General features: G+C 44.1%; 1 protein-coding gene across 3 annotated transcripts in view; it reads left to right on the top strand.

Moving 5' to 3' along the window:
* TM9SF4 (transmembrane 9 superfamily member 4) overlaps window positions 1-3521 on the top strand; it is a 50377-nt gene extending 46856 nt beyond the window's left edge. For all 3 annotated transcript variants that reach the window (XM_032351019.1, XM_032351020.1, XM_032351021.1), the window contains one exon: window positions 1599-3521. In XM_032351019.1, coding sequence (XP_032206910.1) covers window positions 1599-1748 — 150 coding nt within the window. In that variant the 3' untranslated portion in view covers window positions 1749-3521. The remainder of the gene's footprint in view (window positions 1-1598) is intronic.
* Window positions 3522-15695: the final 12174 nt, after the last annotated feature.

The following is a 15695-nucleotide window of genomic DNA, read 5'->3' as shown; positions in this document are numbered from 1 at the left end:
TGGCTTTAATCTGCATGCAGGACCTTGCCTCAGAGTGGAAAGATGCCGGGGCAGCCCTAGAGTCTTCTTTTTCCAACCTCACAGCCCTAGAGCTAGAAGAACATCCTTCCTCTACTGTCAGGTGATCAGTCCCAGGGAAGCTGCTCAGACCAGGTTACACGCCATCCCGCACTGTTACACAGGTCCAACGGGATGGTCTGCTCTCATCAGCTACCCAGCATAGGTGTTGTATTAAAGCTGACAGCCCCAACAGGACCGCAGAGCAGGGAGTAGGTACCCCAAAACCTCAGGAAGATGGAAGATGGGAGATAGTGTCGAGCAAAGAAAACCTAGCTACATGGCCTCCAGTATTGCCCCCCAGGGTCCTATCAAAACCTCCTGTCCTTCTTCCTCCCTGTGCCCAGTCTTTCCTCTCTGTTCTAAAAACCTCCACCCTGTGTCCCAGAGCCTGACTGTAAAATGACAGCCTTGGCCTGTGGAATTCTAAGAGCCTTTCTGGCCATGCCTGTTTGCCTTGTCCCTTTCCCAGTTTCACCACTGGGTTTACCACTGCCCTGTCCCCTACCTCCCTCACCCCTTCTCCAGCCCTGAGAAAGCTTGTGAAATGGGAGGGTTGAGCCTGAAAACATGGCCTTCATCTCCTGGCTTGAGGATATTTGACGTTGGGGAGAAGGTCTTTATTGATTTCCTCTGAGCTCCTGACATTTGTGACCATGTGTCTGTCCACGAGTCCTGGCATAGTCCCCACTCGGGCCCTGGTGTGCCAAGCACATCTTGAGACCATGGTTCCAGCCTCACTCCAGTTAGCTCAGCAAACACCAGCACAGCCCAGGTCCTGGTGTCTCTGCCAAGCCGCTACCCTTGACAGAGCAGTCCCATGTGCTCCCAGATGCAACCCCTGGGAGATGTTAACCACAGTGACGGAAGTGTTCTCAGGAGGCGAGGACTGTAGGCTGCCTTACGGTGGCTCTCCGCTCCTTAAGCTGGGAGCCTTGGATGCCTCTCCTCTCTCTCCTCCCTCCCCTCCCTGGCTGCCGCTCCAGCCCTCCAGGAATGTCGCTGTGCTGTTCTGGGGATTGTGGAGGGTGAAGAAGTGATACAGCTGTGGCCCTTCCTGCCTAAGGCCTTCTGGCCCCGCCCCCTGGAGCCCCCCCCCCCCCATTTCCCAGTGAGCTCCCAGGCCTGTCTCCAGGAAGAGTCCTGTACCCTGCTCCCCACACAGGGCAGAAATGGACCGAGTCAGTGGAATTGGGTCCTGGACCTCCCCCAGCCCTCCAGCCCCAGTCTGAAATCCCATGTCCTTTTGCTTCCTAGTTGGGTAACTGTGGGTGTGGTTGGACCCCGCTGTGCCCCATCTGCTATGGGGGTCACAAGCACTGGAAGCAATGCATGGGCCCGGGTGCCGACGAAGGCTTGCCGTGGCCGTGAGCTCTGGCGGCCCCTCACTGCCCACTGGGAGTGAGCCCCTTCCCCTTCCCAGGCTTTAGCTTCGCCAAAAGATCAGTGAGAAGGTTGGGGCGGGGGCACCCCTGGTGGCCATGGTAGGCTGGCACTAAGTGTCCCCCCCACACCCCTTTCTCTCTCCACTCGTGCCCCAGCTGGACATCGTTGAGTTCATCCCCTCTCTCCTGTACTTTGGCTACACGGCCCTCATGGTCCTGTCCTTCTGGCTTCTCACGGGCACCATCGGCTTCTACGCAGCCTACATGTTTGTCCGCAAGATCTACGCTGCTGTGAAGATAGACTGATGGGGTGGACGTGGCCAGGCCCCCTCCGTCCATGGACAGGAAGCCACTCTCTGCGTGGGGAACTGCAGGCACGCCAATAAAATAACTCGTGCTCGTTTGGAATATAACTCCTGGCACGGTGTTCCTGGATCCTGGGGCTGCGTGGGCGTGGGAGGGCCTGTAGATAAATCTTGGACTTTCCTTCATCATTTTATTCCAGTTCTGTGGGGGATGAGTTTTTTGTGGGTGGTTTTTTCTTCAGTGCTAAGAAAGTTCCCTCCAGCAGGAACTCTCAGACCTGTTTATTCAGGTTTATTTTTTTGGTTGGGGGTTTTCTCCTTAGTTTTTTTAACACATGGATCCAGGATGGATAAATCACCAAGACACTGGGTTTTGGTCACTGTCTCCACCTCAGTTCCTCAGGCTGTTGGCCACCCCACGATTAACTGGAAGAGGAAATGCCTGGCCTTCTGGGGCTTCGGTGAGGTTCCCGAGCCTCTCACGGCCCGTGCTCGCCATTGATGCCGCGACAAAGCACAGCTCTGGCTCGGACACGCATCCTCAGTGCCAACCAGCCTCTACCAGCCCTGCCCCTCACTCTTCTCTCTCCCCCAGCCCCCTCCCTGGGTGGCCTAAGGCAGGGCTTCCAGCCAGGCCTCCAGGTCGACCAAGTCTTGGTTGCTCCAAGGAAAATCCCTTGGAAGTGCTCGGGGCCGCGTGCCCCGGGACAGCAGGACTCACCCCTGCTCAGAGCAGTGGGAGTTGGCTGGACCAGAGAAGAGACTTGCAGTGAACTATTCGTGCCAAGAAACCCTGGGTCCAGGGCCAAGTATTCACAGAGTCAAGCCAAGCATCCACGTGTCTGTCTGGAATGAGGGTCCTCACCCCTCAGGATTGCTCCCCAGTACTTTCCTCAGGGGGGTTGCTGCTCTTTGCAAAGTTTGCTGGTGGCGGGCCCTCTCCTCTCCCGCTTCCAGGGCAGAGCAAGGCTGGGAGACCCCACATGCCCTCCTTTAGGTGGCTGGGGAGAGGCGTTCTCCCCGTGACGTCCCCTAGCCTCAATGCTCACACCCAGCTCTAGCCAGCCCTGTCCCCTCCACCTCCCATGGGATTCTTGCCTCCTTTGGGAGACATCCAGAAAACCGCTCGTGGGAAGGGAGATAAAAGGTCTGTTCTGTCGCTCTGTCCCCAATTCCCAGGAATAGGCAAGGAGCCAAGTTAGAAAGGGAGCTAAGGTGGCAAGCCTGCCTCCTCTGGTCGGCGCCCATCCCCCTGCCCACCCTGTGCATGTCCCAGACATTTGTTCTGAAGTTGCAAAGACCAAACCCACCCTGGGATTATCCTTGCTTCGGCCCCTTCGGTACTCCCGCCACGAGACAAAGCTCAGGATGTTGGCTAAGCTAGGAACACACCCCACCCCCTTAACACCCTGCACCCCAACTCCAGATTCCCCCCAGCAGCCCCCACCCCCTCCACCAATCAAACCAGTGAACTTCTCAACCTTGCTCTCAGTGACTCCGTATTGCCAGGCGGTGTCCACCAAGAATCGGGTTGGAGAAAAGGGAACCCAAACAGCAGAGAACGATATTGCAGGCTTTTGTTCACTCAAATCTCGGATTTTTTCCCTCAGAGATTTCTTTTGGGGGGGGAATAGGGAAATGGACTCCTCACCAAGGGTTCAAACATCATCAACTTTTCTGACTTTTTTAATCATCGTCATTATTATTTTTAATTAAAAGATGCCTGTATGCCTTTTTTTGGTCCAATTGTAAATAAATATGCCATTGTCCTGTTGTCATGTCTCCGGAATCTCTTGCAAGGGTTAGGAGCCTGAGGTGAGACAACTTCCCCAAACGGGTTGAGCCGAGGGGTTTCCCTCAAAACTCATTCTCCCGTCAGGCTTTCTAGGGCTCCGCCACTGTCGTTCCCCTGTGTGGTACACATCCAGAACCTCTCCCATCTGCCCAGTCCCTCTCTCCTGAATCACAAGCATCTGCCCCGCTCCCACAAGTGGGAAAGGCCGTCACGTGTGAGCTTTGGTAGCACTGAGACCTGGTTTTAGATTCTCAGCTCCAATATTTTACTGCCAACTCACTTCAGCTCTCTGTCATCTAAGAGTCCTTCAAATAGAAACAGGTCACACTGGTTTATGTGCTAAGGGAACTTGATTGGTTGGTAAGTCATCAAGGAAAGAAGTGGTTTGGTTTCAGATCTGGATAGATCTGGGGGCTTAAGGAGTAGCCTTAGGAGTCTTTCTCCACTGTTCTTTTCTCTGGCTCATTCTGCTCCTTTGCCAAAAATCTTCCCTGTGAGGAGGTGGTGAGGGCATGTCACAGATCACTCTGGGCTTACACTAGCCAGCTTGGAAAGCCTAGAGGAAAAAGGTCTCTCCTTCCCTACTTCAGTGTATTTTATAGAGGTAAATCCCAGAGGTTTCTGATGGGCCCAGCTTGGATTACCGTTTGCACATCTTGGACCAGTCACTATATCCAGGACAGTTCTGTTTACAGGCTACATTCTCCAAGGATATTGGATACTGTGAGTTTTAGCCCCACCCAAATCCCTTGGAATGTGTGGAAAGAACAATTTCCCACAGTAAGGGATGCCAAGCAAACAAAAACAACAGTTGCCTATTGTAACCCCACCCCCTCCGACTCCACACCTCTGTTTCTTCAACCGCAGTGAGAATGGTGCAGGGTGCTGTTCATGGAATTCTCCCAGTGCTCAGAGGCTGTTCCGCTTTCCACGTGTTGGCCCATTTACTCCCGAATATGATCCTCTAAGGCTTGTTCTGTTATTAGTCCCCCTTTTACAGAGGATGTAACCAAGGTGTCTGTGCTTGAGGTAGCCTGCTGTGGGTCCCATGGCAGGGGTGTGCTGAAGTATCATTCAGCTGAAACTCCCAAATGCGTTCTAACAACCGCTACCACACCTGCCTTTTAAAAGAACTATACATCGGGGCATCTGGGTGGCTCAGTGGGTTAAAGCGTCTACCTTCGGCTCAGCTCATGGTCCTGGGATCAGGCTTCACTGCTCAGCAGAGAACCTGCCTCCTTTCCTCTCTCTCTGCCTGCCTCTCTGCCTAATTGTGATCTCTGTCAAATGAATAATAAAAAAATCTTTAAAAAAAAAAAAAACTATACATCTGTGTATATACTTAAAATGGAACCATGGTACATATGCCGTGAAATACCACAATCAGGATAGAGATTTTACCCATCAGCCCAAGACTCCTCACGCCCTTTGTAATTCCACCCTCCAGTCTCTAACCATCCCCAAGAAACTCCCCATCTACCTTCTATCACTATAGATTAGTTTGCATTTCCTAGGGCTTTGCATAAATATCATATGCTTCCCCGCCTCCAATCTTTTTCCATTCAGCCTAAGTGTTTTCAGATTCATCCATGGTGTTATGTACATCAGTAATTCCTTTTTATTTCCAGGTGTCATTCTATGGTAGGGGTATGCCATAATCTGTTGATCTGCTTTTCTACAGATGGACATTTGGGTTGTTTTCTAACTTGGGGCTATTACAAATAAGGTTGCTGTGAATAAGTGAAGTAGTGACATTGCTAGATCATATGGTAGGGTGTGTAAACTAAAGCGCCAAGCCCTTCTCCAAGATGATTGCAGCCCTTTACATTCCCATCCCAGTAGATGAGACTTCAGTTGCTCCATATCCTAACACTTGCTGTGGGAAATCTTAATTTTGGCTGTTCTAACAGGTACATAAATATAACATGTGATTTTTTTTTTTTTAAGTCATCTTTACACCCAATGTGGCGCTAGAACTCATGACCCTAAAAGCAAGGGCTGCATGCTCTTCTGACAGAGCCAGCCAGGCGCCCCCTATCAGGTTGTGATTTTAATTTACGTATTTACGTATCCCTAGTGACACATTATGCTGAATCTTTTCCTGTTCTTATCTGTTATTCCTGTGTTTTTTTGGTGAAGTGTCCAAATCTTTGGCCTTTCTTTATAATTGAGTTGCTTGGGTTTTGGGGGTTTTTTAATTAAGTTTTGAGAGTTCTTTATATATTTTACGTATAAGTCCTTTATCACTATATGCTTTGCAAAGTTTTTGTCCTGGTTTGTGGATTGTGTTTTCACTCTTTTTTTTTTTTTTAAAGATTTTATTTATTTATTTGACAGACGGCGATCACAAGTAGGCAGAGAGGCAGGCAGAGAGAGAGATGGGGAAGCAGGCTCCCTGCGGAGCAGAAAGCCCAATGCAGGGCTCGATCCCAGTACTCTGGAAATCATGACTTGAGCCGAAGGCAGAGGCTTTAACCCACTGAGCCACCCAGGTGCCCCTGTTTTCATTCCTTCAACAGTGTCTTTTGAAGAACAGAAAATTTTGATTTTGAATAAGTTTAATTTATCAATTCTTTTATGGATTTGGTTTTTGGTGTCATATCTAAGACATCTTTGTCTAACCCGAGGTCACAATGATTTTCTCTCTTTTTTTTTTAGAATTTTGTAGTTTTATGAATAGTTTAAGGCTTTATGTTTCAGTCTGTGGCCCATTACTAGGTAATTTTTGTATATGATGCAAAGTATCAATCCAAGTTCATTTTTCTTACCATTTATTGAAACAGTTACTTTTCTCTTTTTTTGTGCCTTTAACAAAAATCAGTTGCCCATATATTTGTGGATTTATTTCTGGTATTTTCATTCTGTTCCATTGATCTGTCTATTTTTATTCCAGTACCACACTTTGTGTTATTGTAGCTTTATAATTCTTAGGATCAGGTGTTTTTACCCCTCCAACTTTGTTCTCAGTGTTTCTAGGCCCTTTGATTTCCATATGAATTTTCAAATTATCTTGTCCATTTCTACAAAAACACCTGCTGGGATTTCAGTCAGGATTCTGTTAAATCTATAGATCAATTTGGGAAGAATTGATCCATGAACAAAATATACCTCTCCATTGATTTACCTTTAATTTTCTCTCAGCTGTATCTTGTAGTCTTCAGTGCTTTAGTCTTTCACATCTTTTTGTTGGATTTTTTCCTCAGTACTTCATATTTTTGATGCCATCATAAATCATATTTTTTTTTATTTCTGACTTTTCATTATACAACTGAATACAATCAAGGTATTTATGACCTGGCAACCTTGCTAATAAATTCATTTACTAGTTCTGGTAGATTTTTTTTTTTTTTTTTTTTTTTTTTATATTCCATCAGATTTCTACATAAATTATCATGTTTTCTGTGAACAAAGACAGTTTTACTTCTTCCTTTTTATCTGAATGCCTTCTGTTTCTTTTTCTTGCATTATTGCACTGGCTACAACTTCTAATACAGAGCTGAATGGTGAGAGTGGACATCTCTAAGTTGCTCTATTCTAGTTTCTTTTTTTAAAAATATTTTATTTATTTATTTGAGAGAAGAGAATGAGAGAGAGAGAGAGAGAGAGCATGAGAAGGGGAGGGTCAGAGGGAGAAGCAGACTTCCTGCTGAGCAGAGAGCCTAATGCGGAACTCAGTCCCAGGACTCCAAGATTATGACCTGAGCCAAAGGCAGTCGCCCAACCAACTGAGCCACCTAGGCGCCCCTCTATTCTAGTTTCTTAAGGTGGAAGCTGAGGTCTTTTATTTAAGGCCTTTTTAAATTTTTTTTCTAATACAGGTGTTCAGTGATACAAATCTCTTTCTAAGTACTGCTTTAGTGACATTGCAGAAATTCTGATATGTTACACTTTCATTGTCATTCAGTTCAAGATATTTTTAAATTTCTGTTCATTCCTTTTTAATTTATTATTTAGAAGTGTGTTATTTAGGGGCGCCTGGGTGGCTCAGTGGGTTGAGCCTCTGCCTTCAGCTCGGGTCATGGTCTCAGGGTCCTGGGATCGAGCCCCGAGTCGGACTCTCTGCTTAGCAGGGAGCCTGCTTCCTTTTCTCTCTCTCTCTCTCTCTGCTTGCCTCTCTGCCTACTTGTGATTTTTCTCTGTCAAAAATATAAATGGAATCTTTAAAAAAAAAGAAGAAGTGTGTTATTTAGTTTGTAAATATTGGGTTTTTTTGTTTTTTTGTTTTTTTCAAGGATCTTTCTGTTACTGATTTCTAACTTAATGCTGTTGTGGGAAGAAACCATAATGGGCAGAGACTTTGTATGATTTGAACATTTTGAATTTATTGAGACTTGTTTCATACCCCAAAATATGGTCTCTTTGGTCTATGTGCATTTGAAAAGGATGTGTATTCTGCTGTCCTTGGGTGGAGTGTCCTATAAATGTCAATCAGGGCAAGTTGGTTGGTAGTGTTTTTCAAGTCCGTGGTACCCTTGTTGATTTTCTCCATGCTTGTTTTATCAATGATTGTGAGAGGGGTATTGAAATTTTTTACTGTAATTTAGATTTGCAAATTTCTCCTTGCAGTTCTGTTCTTGCTGTATGTATTTTGAAACTCTGTTAGGTGCACGTTGTCCTCTGGAAGAATTTATTCCTTAAAGTCTTAACTCTGAAGTCTACTTTGATATTAGTATAGCTTTTAGTATTAAATAATACTGTATTAAGTAATACAATTTAGTAATAAGTAATATAGCTTTTAGTATTTAGTATTAGCATAAAGTTCCTTTGACTTATGTCTATCTTTTTCCATCCTTTTTACTTTATTTTTAAACAGCTTTTTAAAAAATATTCGAGGGACACCTGGGTGGCTCAATGGGTTAAAGCCTCTGCATTCGGCTCAGATCATGATCTCAAGCCCTGCATCAGGCTCTGTGCTCAGCAGGGAGCCTGCTTCCCTTCCTCTCTCTCTGCCTGCCTCTCTGCCTGCTTGTGATCTCTTTCTGTTAAATAAATAAATAAAATCTTAAATATAATAAAATAAAAAATATAAATATGAATAAAAAATATTGCAGTACAGTTGGAATAGTGTGTTATATTCATATAACAGTTCTGTATATTAGTGCGTGCTCATCAAGATAAATATACTCTTGGGGCGCCTGGGTGGCTCAGTGGGTTAAGCCTCTGCCTTCGGCTCAGGTCATGATCTCAGGGTCCTGGGATCGAGTCCCACATCGGGCTCTCTGCTCAGCAGGGAGCCTGCTTCCCCTCTCTCTCTCTCTCTGCCTGCCTCTCCATCTACTTGTGATTTCTCTCTGTCAAATAAATAAATAAAATCTTTAAAAAAAAAAAAAAAAAAGATAAATATACTCTTAATCCCCTTCACCTATTTCACCCATCCCTTCACCCACTTCCCCTCTGGTAACCATCTATTTGTTCTTCGTAGACAAAAGTATGTTTTCTGGTTTGTCTCTCTTTCTCTCTCTTTTTTTTTCCCCTTTGTTCATTTGCTTTGTTTCTTAAATTCCACCAATTGTGAAATCATACGGTATTTGTCTTTCTCTGACTGGCTTATTTCGCTTAGCATTATACTCTGTAGATCTATCCATGTTGTTGTAAATGTTAAGATTTCATTCTTTTTTATGGCTGACTAATAATAATTATATACATACCACATCTTTATCCATTCATCCATCGATGGACTTTTAGGTTGCTTCCATAATCTGGCTATTGTAAATAATGTTGCAGTAAATATAGGTGTGTATATATCCCTTTGAATTGGCATTTTCATATTCGTTAGGTAAACACCCCGTAGTGGGATTACTGAACCACAGGGTGGTTCTATTCTTAGTTTTTTTTTTTTAAGAACCTCCATACTGTCTTCCACAGCGGCTGCACCAGTTTGCATTCCTAACAACAGTACACAGGCTTCCTACTTTTCCACATCCTCTCCCACACTTGTTGTTTCTTGTGTTTTTTCTTTTAGCCATTCCAACAGGTATAAGGTACTCATTGTGGTTTTCTTTTGCATCTTGCATCTTCCTGGTGATGAATGATGTTGAGCATCTTTTCATGTGTATGTTGGTCCATCCTTTTATTATGAACCCATTTGCATTTTGTATCTAAAGGGTTTTTTATAGGCAGCATGTGGTTTAGTGTTGCTTTTCTATCCAGCCTTGTAATCTTTGCTTTTTAAATAGAGTATTTAGATTATTTACATTTCATGTGATTGTTGATTTGGCTTGGTTTAAGTCTATAGTCTTGTCAGTTGTTTCCTATTTGTCCCATTTGTTGTTTCCTTTGTCTTCTTTTTCTGCCTTCCTTTGGACAAATCAATTATAGTAGTACCCCCTTATTTGTGGCTCTGCTTTCCACGGCTTCAGTTACCTGCAGTCAACCATGGTCTGGAAGCAGATGATCCTCCTTCTGACATATCATCAGAAGGACAGTGAGTGGTAGCCTAATGCTACATCACAATGCCTACATTGTTCACCTCACTTCACCTTGACATGTAGGCATTTTATCATTTCACATTATCACAAGAAAGGTGAGTATGATACAATGAGATATTTTTGAGAGAAGAGAGGCTGCAGTGATAGAACTTTATTACTGTGTATTAGTTTTTATTATTAAATCTCTTACTGTGCCTAATTTTAAATTAAATTTTATCATGGGTATGTATATGTAGGAAAAAACATAGTATATATAGGGTTCAGTATTCTCTGTGGTTTCAGATATCTAGTGGGGGTCTTGGAATATATCCCCTGCAGATAAGGGGGGGATTATTGTATTTTTTTTTAAAGTAAGCGTTATGCCCAGTGTGGGCATTGAACTCACAACCCCAAGATCAAGAGTCACATGTTCTACCAACTGAGCCAGCAGTGACCCCAGGACTACTGTACTTTAATCTTCGTTGGCTTATTGGCTATACCTTCTTGTTTTGATATTTTAATGATTACTTTAGGATATATATATATATCCTTAATTTATCACAGTCTACCTTCAAGTGATATTATACCACTTTACATACCATATAAGAACCTTAAGATAGTGGAATTCCACTTCTCCCTTCCCAGCCTGCATGTTATGGTTGTCTGTCATTTACTTATTTGTTATTTTAAGATTTTACTTGTTTACTTGGCAGAGAGAGAGCACAAGTAGGGGTAGCAGCAGGCAGAGGAAGAAACAGGCTCCCACTGAGCAGGGAACCCAATGTGGGTCTCCATCCTAGGACAGAAGAATCATGACCTGAGCTAAAGGCAGACACCTAACCACTGAGCCACCCACGAGCCCTGGTTGTCATTCCTTTTTACTTTATAAATCCCACAGTATACTGTTGCTATTTTTATTTAAACAGTTGTCTTTAAAGAATTTGAAAAATAATAAAAAAAATCTTAGGTAAGTACCCAGGTAGGTACCATTTCCAGTGGCCTTCATTCTGTTGTATAGATCCAGATTTCCGTCTGGTATAATTTTCCATCTGCCTGAAAGACCTCCTTCAACATTGCTCATAGTGACGATTTGCTGATGGTTAATTCTTTTAGCTTTCATATGTCTAAAACATCTCAATTTGACCTTTGTTATTGAAAGGTATTTTTGCGGGGCATAGAATTCTAGGTTGACAAGTCTTCCCCACCCTTTCCTAGTACTTTACAGATGCTACTTCAATATCCTTTATTGCTCACATTGCTTCTGACAACAGATCTGATGTCCTTACCTTTGTCCCCACTGTATGCAACAAGTCTCTCTTCTCTGACAGCTTTTTCGATGTCAGTGATTTTGAGCTGTTCAATTGCCTTAGTCTAGTCTTAATATTTCTTTTTTTTTTAATTATTTATTTATTTATTTGACAGAGAGAGAGATCACAAGCAGGCAGAGAGTCAGGCAGAGAGAGAGGGGGAAGCAGGCTCCCCACTGAGCAGAGAGCCTGATGCGGGGCTCGATCCCAGGACCCTGAGATCATGACCTGAGCCCGAGGCAGCAGCTTAATCCACTGAGCCACCCAGGTGCCCCTAGTCTTCATATTTCTTATGCTTACAGGTACATTGAGCTTCTCAGAACTGTATGTTTATTTTCAGTAAGTTCAGAAACTTTTAGGCTTTTTGTATCTTTGAATATTTTTTTCTGTCCCCCATCTCTCTCCTTTCCTTCAGCAATTTTAATTGCCCATATGTTAGGCTGCTTGAAGTTGTCTCACCACTGATGCCCACCCATTAAGCCTCTTTTCTTTTCTTTTTTTTTCATTCTTTTTTCTGTTTCATTTTAGATAATTTCTTTTGCTTTGTCTTTAAATTCACTAATCTGTCATGTCTGCTCTGCTATTACTCCCGTCCAGTATGATCTTCATCTCATACATTGCCTTTTTAATCTCAGAAACTTGATTTAAGTGTTTTTTTCATATCTATTTAACTTTTTGTGTAAAATATGTATAACATACAATTTACCATTTTAACCTTTTTAAAATGTACAGTTCAATGGCATTAAGTACATTCATAATGTTGTGCAACCATCACCAGTAGCCATCTCCAGAACTTTCTTATCCCCCCAGACTGAAACTCTGTACTCATTAAACACTGACTCTTCATTCTCTTCCCACAGTAGCCCCTGGTAACCACTGTTCTACTTTCTGTCTCTGAATTTGACTACTTCAGTGGAATCATACAATATCTCTCCCTTTGTGTCAGGCTCATTTCTTTTCAGGGTTCATTTACATTGTAGCACGTATCAGAATTTCACTCCATTTTAAGGCTTAGTAATAATCCGTTTTATGTACATACCACATTTAATCAATTTATCCACCAGTGGACACTTGGGTTGCTTCTTTGGCTCTTGTGGATAATGGTGCTATGAACACTGGTATATAAGTATCTGTTGAAGTCCCTGCTTTCCAGATCTTTGGGGGTAGATAACTTGGAGCAGAATTGCTGGGTCATGCAGTAATTCTATGTTAAATTTTTTTTGAGGAACCACCATACTGTTTTCCAAGCAGTCACACCATTTTACATTCTCTTTTTAGAATGGAGAAATTACAATTTCTCCACATACCCACCAACACTTACTTTTCTGTTTTTTTTAATAATACCCACCCTTGTGGTTGTGAAGTGATATCTCGTGTTTTTTATTTCTATTGATCTAATGTAAGTGATATTGCACACCTTTTCATGTGCTTATTGGCATTTGTATGTCTTCTTTGAAGAAATGTCTATTCATGTCCTTTGCCCATTCTTTTAGTTTAGTTTTAAAAGTCCTTTATATATTCTGGATATTAATCCCTTATCAGATACATGATTTTCAAAATATTTTCTCCCATATACTGTGAGTTCTCTGTCCCTACTGTTGATAATGTTCTTTGATGCACAAAATTCAATTTTAATGAAGTCCATTTTATCTATTTGTTTTGTCACCTCTGCTTTTGGTGTGACATCTGAGCAATTATTTCCAAATCCAATATCATGAAGCTTTTCCGCTATGTTTCCTTCTAAGAGCTCCATAGTTTCAGGTCTCACAGTTGAGTTTGTGATCTATTTTGATCATTATTGACATTGGAATATCAGTTGAGGCTGAAGAACCTCCATACTGTCTTCCACATACAAACTTGGCCCCATACAACCTTCTGTATATGGTATAAGGTAAGGGTCCAACTTTATTCTTTTGTGTGTAGATACCCAGTTTCCTCAACACCATCTGTTGAAGAGATTGTCCCTTCCCAGCTGAATGGTTGGCAGCTCTATAAAAATCATTTAATCCTTGGGACGCCTGGATGGCTCAATGGGTTAAAGCCTCTGCCTTCGGCTCAGGTCATGATCCTAGGGTCCTGGGATTGAGCCCTGCATCAGGCTCTCTGCTCAGCAGGGAGCCTGCTTCCCCCTCTCTCTGCCTGCATCTCTGCCTGCTTGTGATCTGTCAAATAAATAAATAAAATCTTTTTTTTAAAAAAAATCATTTAACCCTAGGAGCCCTTGGGCAGCTCTTAAGTGTCCAACTCTTGATCTGAGCTCAGGTCCTGATCTCAGGGTCATTTGACTGTGTGTGTGAGAGTATATTTAACTTTTTTAAGGCATGAAATATAGCTATAACTTTTAATGTCCTTAATCTGTTCATTTTGACATCTGTTTCTGTTGTGGGTTGGTTTTGATGGCTTGTTTTCCTCAATTTGGATCATGTTGCCTGCCACTTCATAGGTCTGCCAATCTTTGACCGGATGCCGGGCATTGTGATTTTTACCTTGATAGGTACTGGATATTTTTGTAATCCTGCAAATACTCTTGAACTTTGTTCTGTGGCAGTTACATTACTGGACATTGTGGGCAGATATCCATTTCAACCCTGATGCTTGTTCCAAGCAAGTCATGGCTTTGGCTCCACCCCTGCCTACAACTCATTCAAGAGTGGACATGTTACCTAGTTCTGGCCAACAAGATACACGATCTGGAAAGTCTAGTTTCTGTGAAAGGTTTCCTCCATTTTAAGGGAGCCATGGGAAGTCACAATCAGCCTTCTCTGGAGTTGCCACTTCCTAAACTGACTCTTGGGGTTAGTGCCACCATCTTGGCACCAAGCTGAGGATGGAACCAACAGGAAGGATGGCAGATCAGAGAAGAAGGTCTAAGTCCTGGAAGACATCATTGAGCTGCTGAATCAAACCACCCCCAACCCCCTCTCACCTGTGGATGTTCACGCAAGGAAAAAACGAGAGTTTAAGTCAATTAAAGTTAGAATTTCCCTTAGATGCAACGGGAAGCATTGTTGCTGAGCCAGCCACCTGGTGGGCTAGAGGTGTAAATGCAGGAAGGGCACCTTGCAGGGACATTGGTCCCCTGCTAAGGAATTCTAAGTACTCCTTTAGATGAGAACCAGGCTGAGAAATGCAGGAAGCCGTGCCCAAGGCCACGAAGTGGGGAATCAAGAGCACGCAGGCCTACCAGCCTTCCAGAGGGTGCCTGCTCCACCACAGCCCCGTGCCCTTGAGATCCTGAGTCAGCAGTGATGCGGGGACCAGGGGGATGGGGGCCTCAGAATTCACCCGCCCAAGTCAATGTTCAGTTCTGCTGAGCAAGGGCAAGCAGATACCAAAGACTTCCTTGAATTTCTGCGCTGAAATCATGTCCTTGGAGGAAAAAATCAAAGTCCCCCAAACTCTAATCAGGGTGGTTACAGGTAACAGCTAATTGCTCTAGTTTCGGGACAGATTTTTCTGATTGTAAAAACTTGTCCAAAGTTCCTCCCCTGGCTAACAGAACAGGGCAGAGTCCTGAGAGCAGAGGCGAGCAGCGCCCTGGGGTCAGAGGCTCGGGTTGCTCTGCACCCCGGAGCAGGAAGCCCCTCCTCGCTCTGACCTCCTTCCTCCACCCCCGCGCAGGTGTAAGCCAAGCAGCCACCTCTCTGGAGGAGGGACCAGAAATGGGCACAGACACTGCCTGGAGAAGGGCTACGCTGGCCACACAGGGTTCCTATCCCCAGAGATAATCTTCCACTGGCCCACCTGGAAGAGTGTCCTAAACCAGGAGCATGAAAGTACTCACTGATTCCACGATGAGTTTCGGAAGCCCCAGGCATGCCCGGTGTTAGCTAGGTGAGGGGTACTCAGCGGTGATTAGAACGAAGTCCCAACAAGGGGAGGGGAAAAGGCAGGTATGTAAGAATGTAATGTCAGATGGTTGTAAGTGCTCTTACAAAATTCAAACCACAGAAAGGGAGGGAGAGCAACAGGGCAATTTATTTATTTTAGAGAGAGAGAGAGAGAGAGAGAGCGAGCGAGCGAATGTGAGGGGAGGGGCAGAGGGAACAGGAGAGAAAGAATGTCCCGCAGACTGCCGGCTGTGAGCAAGGAGCCTGACGTGGGGCTGGAGCTCATGATCCTGAGATCACAAACCTGAGCCGAAATCACGAGTCAGACACTTAACCGACTGAGTGACCCTAGTGCCACAGCAAGGTAGTTTTAAGAAGGGGTAATCAGGGAAGGCTTCCTGAAGAGGTGAAATAGTAACAGATGAGCTGAGAAACCGTAAGGAATGCATACTTGTATCTGAAGGAGAAGGTTCCAGGCAGAGGGCAGAGCAAGCAAGGTTCTGAGCCAGTTTTGAAGACCAGCAGGAGGCGGTGTCGCTGAAAAGTGATCTGGAGAAGGGGAGCCAGAAAAGGTGAAGTTAGAGACATTACAAGAGGCCAGATCATGAG

Source organism: Mustela erminea, chromosome 7, assembly GCF_009829155.1.
Source record: "Mustela erminea isolate mMusErm1 chromosome 7, mMusErm1.Pri, whole genome shotgun sequence".
In the NCBI taxonomy this organism is placed as follows: Eukaryota; Metazoa; Chordata; class Mammalia; order Carnivora; family Mustelidae; genus Mustela; species Mustela erminea.
This window is presented reverse-complemented; position numbering and strand designations above follow the sequence as displayed.